At 43.2% G+C, this 6000-nt stretch overlaps 1 protein-coding gene across 8 annotated transcripts in view; it reads right to left on the reverse strand.

Annotated features, from left to right (window-relative positions):
• Positions 1-5764, reverse strand: part of TRAPPC8 (trafficking protein particle complex subunit 8) — a 76535-nt gene extending 70771 nt beyond the window's left edge. For all 8 annotated transcript variants that reach the window (XR_007888543.1, XR_007888544.1, XR_007888545.1 and 5 more), the window contains exon 1: positions 5405-5764. Coding sequence is in view for 4 of the 8 variants with exons in the window: in XM_051609907.1 (XP_051465867.1) it covers positions 5405-5561 (157 nt within the window). In the remaining 4 variants the exon portion in view is untranslated. The remainder of the gene's footprint in view (positions 1-5404) is intronic.
• Positions 5765-6000: the final 236 nt, after the last annotated feature.

Below are 6000 nucleotides of genomic sequence, written 5' to 3' on the forward strand. Positions count from 1 at the left end.
TAAAATGCTGGCTTAAAAAAATTTCTTATGAGTATTAATTTTTTATTTCAGAATTATATGCAAGTTATGCCTGAAAAATAGTGGATTATTGCATGCAGCCTCAAAACAAACAAACAAACAACAAAAAAAAAACAACTATGATGTAATTATATTGTCCATGGACCTCATGTTTATGACAGAACTACAAACAGCTGACAAGAATGCAAGTTGTTGGTGTGGAGAAGTTGCTTGTTTAGACAAGATCAAGCACACTGTTACCAATTAAAATAATATTCCAAAAAAGAAACAGATTTGTTATTTAACTGAAACTTTAAAAGAGTGGTATCAGCCTTATGCTATTAGCAGACAGTAACTTACACTGCTTTGCCTTTGTGTCACTTATCCAAAAAAAGATATTCCTTCCATTAAGACCAACCTGTCCAAGAACGCCACCAGACAGAAAACATCACTAAAATAGAAGTTCCAAGCCCATGCAAAGGTGTCAATACTAAGCCTAAAAGACAAGGCAGCAGCAAACTCCAGAAAGGTGATTAATGATCAATGGTATTCAACTAAAAGTTAAAGCTGAAATTCCGTATGTGACAACTATACGTAGGGTGCCTCTATTTTCTATACATTTAAAAAACTATTATAAGCAGATTACACTTTTTCCTTTAATGACAGATGTATGACTGCTTTTATTCCCAAGTCCTTGCTTTTGTTGTTTTTCAGAAAAGGCTCAGTCTCCTGAATAGCAAAAATTATTAAACACAAGGCTTTGTTGTTTTGTTGTTTTTGGTTTTTTTTGTTTGGTTTGTTTTTTTACACTTATGCATATTGGCCCACATTTCTATTGAAAATCTAGCTCTGATCTTTTCCCTAATATTTGTTTGGGCTGCAATTACACACAAGGCTACATTTTATCATAAGCCACAATTTGAGCTTCACATGACTCATTAACGCAGAGCTCGCTTTGTAGAATCTGTGAAACTTGCTCCCTCAAGCCATCTGTTTAAAAAAACTACTCATGACATTTTAAGTACACAGTACAAATCTGTATCTGCTTTGATTTTTCATGTCATTTTCCCTCTTTCAAACCACAAACACCACCAAGCAAGTCAGCCTGTAAGTCCAGGCAGGATACATGAGTATGCCTATCTACAACAGCTGGTGCTACCACATGCCCCACAGTACAACTCTCAACTCATAGAGTTTAGAGAACCAATCCTGCCCAAAACCACCTAAAAAGCCATGGGGTTTTCTCAGCTGTAAGTTTCAAGCTGAACTGGTTCAACACACAGCTGTATCAACACAGAGGAGATAACTGCATAGCTAAACTTAACTGATCCAGTTCAGCATTTCTATCAGAAAACCCAAGGAGGGAATGTATTTTTTCCATCTTATCATGTAAGTAAATTATCAACCCTACTGCCACATGATTACTGAAAAGATCAAATGAAAAGGAAGTGGGAGTGACACAAAGAAAGCAGTCTGCCTTTACCAGTTGAGCTATAACACTAAAACTCCTCCTTGCTGTCTCTCCTGTAATAGCCATAACAAAAAAAGAACAAGCATATTTTCATATAGAACACAGATGACATTTCTGGCATACATGCAATTCTAAGAAGTCACATAAAGGAATAACTGAAACCCCACAAAGCACTTGCCTTAACCCCTACAACAAATTGTCTAGGTTTACACACTTAAGTGTTCATAAGATCATTTCAAAAAGTATTTTGCCAAGAGTGGGAGCAATGATGTATACTATGACAAGATCTTTCTCATCAAGAGTTGAGAATATTCAGATGTTGATTAAAAACACTCATGACCAAGGAATTCCTAACACCAAACTAAGCTCATCAAGTAAATGTAGTGTTTCCACTATATCTCCTTGCTTCCAGCACACATTTGACTTAGAATCCGATATAGTTTTCTGAAGCTCCCCCCTTTTTAAGACATAAAACACTTTGCTTTAAGAGTAACAAAGGCTATCTTAAAGTGACACTTACTAGTTGAAATGTACACCAACACTGCCATTCTCCCTCCTACCAAGACAGTATTAGTTCAGAGAGTACTTGGGAAGATTATTAAAAACAGGATGCTATTCTGAAGAAAACTTACCTATACAATATATACATTTATCAAATTAGGCATCGATTGTTACTAACAAACACAACTTTAAAAAAGATTGCCACTTTGAGAATAAATGTGAAGGTATAAAAATACTTTGTTTCCATTATCAAAAAATAATGGAAGTTTAGGAAGGGCTTTGGTTTTGATTTCCCCTAATGTAAACTCTTACAGGGACAGTAAAGTTGTTCTCTCACTTTTTTAACCATTCCTCCTTCAATAACAAGTGACTTATGAAAATCAAGAAACTAAAAGTTACAGTAAGGAGTATTTCGAACCTGTGTTCAGGTTTTCCTACCATCACAAACTGCTATACTGCAGAGGTATTTTTGGCTACACCAACCCTAGCAAGTTGCTAATAAGCAGATGTTGATGAGTAGATTAATACTGATTAGAGCAGAGCTTCTCTCCTCCCCCCCATCTACATTATATATATTTGTGGGAATTCTACTTGAAATCAGATATAATCTGGTCTCCTTGGACTGAGCAACCACAAGAAGCATGTGGTTTAACACTTCTTGAAGAATCAAGCAGTGGTCTGGGCCTCCACATCTCTGTTAACATGAAGGACGACCAACACATGCACAGTAGAAAACTGAGATTGGTTTCTGTGTATCAAAACTGTTTTGCACATAAATCAGGAGGTTCATCTCCTAACAGCGCTGCTTCTCTAAGTAAGAATGCTGATGAACATGCAGCCTTCAGCAGGCTCATAAACTCCATAAATCCTAAACTTTAGAGGAAAACCTGTATTGTAACAAAGACTCTAAAAATGCAACAGCAAAATAGTGACCAAGTGCTTCAAACTATAGAGTTCAGGGAGCAACACACATACTTCAAAGTTTCCCTCAAGTACAAGGGACAGCTTATTTCTAAAGAGACAAAATACTAATCCTCTCGATTTTACATTACAAATTTGGTGAAACAGCCACTATGCAAAGACAGAAGCATTAATAAAAAGGGAAGAAAAACTGTGCTTAAAGTGAAGACATCAAACAATCATAAGCTATGATACACAGAGCTGTGGAGGCACATCTATGTACACACACACTCCTGTACCATGATCAGATCATTAATTATGCATCTCTTCCTCTTAATTGGACACGAAAAGCACCACAGAAAAACTGTACAACTAAGTCTGATCAAACCTAACAAGGTAAAGCAATTTAGAGTTTATCTTACATTTCCAGGTCTCGTGCACAGGATACAGCTAACAGTGTCACCATGCAAGAGTGTTCGTGCAGATAGTGACAAGCATGTTTCCCTGTTGTTAAGAGCTCCACAAATGCTGAAGCTAGAGAAACTGCTTTTTGCTACACAAACTCATGAGAAGTTCTATTGCACTGAACTACTCTTCTGTCTGGACAAAATGCCTAGCACAGCTTTCCCTACCCTCACAGACGCTGGCTTCCACCACAAGAAGTTACAGAGTGAGTGCAGTAATGTTTTTTCATTAAGCTAGAAGAGGAAGTCAGAATGAAAAACTGCAGTCAGGCTTATGGCCTGTTGAATCAGAACACAGAGACAGAAGTGCAGCAACAAAACCCACTGTGCCAAGCTGCAGCTTCTTAGTTCTCAGACCCTCAGGTCAGGTTTTTAACAGAATGATTCAGACTATCAAAGTTAGACAGCTTACACAGAAAAGCCAGGACACCACTTCTCAAAGATTAATCACAACGGCAACAGCTGCAAAATTAGGTAACAGAAACTGTATCATCAGGATTCAGATGCAGTTCATGAGGGCATCCATTATTACATGACAAACCATGCAGAAAACCAATTAAGGAAACACCAAAGATTACTACAAAATAATGAAAATCAAACTGTGTTTTCCTTCACAAGTTTAGAAAAGAAAGTAGAAATCAAGTCACTATCACTCTCTCAAGTAATGAGCTCCAAGTGTTACATTATATCAAGGGAGGGAGTCTAATCTTTAGCCATAACTAACTTCTTTACTAAAAGAGGGTGAAGCCTGGTTTATAAAAACGAACATACTACTGCAGTTTGTATTTACATGAAACACTGAGGATGATTCATGTTTGCAAGTTCCTTACCTGTTATAATAGCTGAAACAAGAAGAGTTAAGTGACAACCAAATTAATTATTCTTCAGAATGAATTCTTCATTTTCAATAGTCTACCTGGTTTTGCTGCCTAAATGCATTTTGAAAGCCTTTCACCAAAGAATCTAAAGAGAACTCTAAGCATGTGAGCTTCCACATTTATTATTTTATCTGCTGCACTCTCACGTAGCTTCAGAGTGTTGCTAAACAAATGGGAAAACAAGTTTAGTTCACAAGTTATTAAGATGTGCCACGGAATTAAGGCAGGTTTTAAACCATACTAGCTTCTTCTCAATATATGACAAGAGACTGTAGTCTAAGCTAAGTGTCTGTCACACAGCAAATCTGACAAATGTCACTGCATTACTATTCTGAGGCGTAGTTCTATTCCAATTGCTGTCCTGCACACTATCCTGACTAGTGGCTTGAAAAGTGTAGCTTCGGTGCTTAAAAAACCCACAAAACCCAGACAGTAACTTAAAGCATTCCTGCAAGAGAATCCTGTTGTTTCTCTCGAGTGAGAAAAACTCCCAATTTCCAGTTTTGCTGCTACTTTACACAGTGATTTCACCTGTGCCGCATAACCAGCTCAATTCCCATCTTCTTACTCACAGGAACATTAACCAAAAAAAGTATACATCATAAAGCTACAGGTAAAAGTAATGACTTACAATTCAAATTACAATTAATGTTTCTGAAAGACTGACCATACCTTCAACGACTGGGTACTTTACTAGCGGCCTTACCACAAGTGTGCAATCATCTATAGCAAGAGCCAGATACAAGTATCAGCATAAAATTATAAACTGCAGTAAAGCCTTTTTCTAAAAAAAAAAAAAAAGAAAGAAAAGAAAAAAAAACCAGTGTGGGAGAGCTGGATTTGCAGACACCCTTCTGCTCAGCCGTGTGCTCTGTCCTGTCTCCAGAAGAAGCCCAACTTCCCAGGTGCCAGAGAGAAGGACGGATCGAAGAAACAGACTCAACAGCCGCTTGGGACAAGGCCGGCAGGTGCCCCCGCGCAGCCTGTCACAGCTCCCGGTGACACCGGCCGCTGCCACGGCTCGGGGAAGGGTCTCGCCTGCCGCCTCCGCTCGCCTCGGCCTCGCCGGCCGCGGGGCGACAGCCGCTCCGGCAGGCGGGACCCCCGGAGCCCCGGGCCGCGCCGGCCGGGCGGCAGCGGCGCCGCCCTCCCCGCCCGGTGTAAACAAGCCCCGCTCCGCTCCCGGCACCGACCTTCCGAGGTGAGGCGGCAGAAGGGCTTCACCAGCTCGGCGAAGCTCAGGCTGTTCTTGCGGGTGAGCCTCTCCGCCTCCTCGCTGCACAGCGCGGCCACCAAGGGCACGAACGAGTCCTGGATGAACTCCTGCACCGACTGCACGCACTGGGCCATCGCCGCCGCCCGGGGGCCCGAGCCAGCCCCGCCACCTTCCTCCGCTCTTCTCCGCCCGGCCTCGCCGCCTTTCCACGCCGCCTCTCCGCGGGTCCCTCCGCGGGTCCCTCCGCGGGTCTCTCCGCGGGTCCCGCCGCCGCCGCCGCGGTCACCGGCGCTCAGCACCCGCCCCGCGCCGCCATGTTGCGCCCCAGCCCAGCGCCCCGGGGAGCGCCCGCTCCCGGCGGCCCCCGCGCGCCGCAGCTGATTGGGCCGGCAGGGCGGGGCCGGGGCGGGGCGGGGCGCGCGCGGGCGGAAGCGGCGGTGACGAGGGAGGCGACGGTGGCCGAGCCGGAGCGCCCGCCTCGCCAACCGCCGCCAACCGCCGCCAACCGCCATCGCTTCGCTCGGGCGGCGGAGCCGCGGCTCTGGGCCCGGGGATCGCGCTGGCGCCGGGAGA

This window comes from Apus apus, chromosome 2 (genome assembly GCF_020740795.1).
Source record: "Apus apus isolate bApuApu2 chromosome 2, bApuApu2.pri.cur, whole genome shotgun sequence".
In the NCBI taxonomy this organism is placed as follows: domain Eukaryota; kingdom Metazoa; phylum Chordata; class Aves; order Apodiformes; family Apodidae; genus Apus; species Apus apus.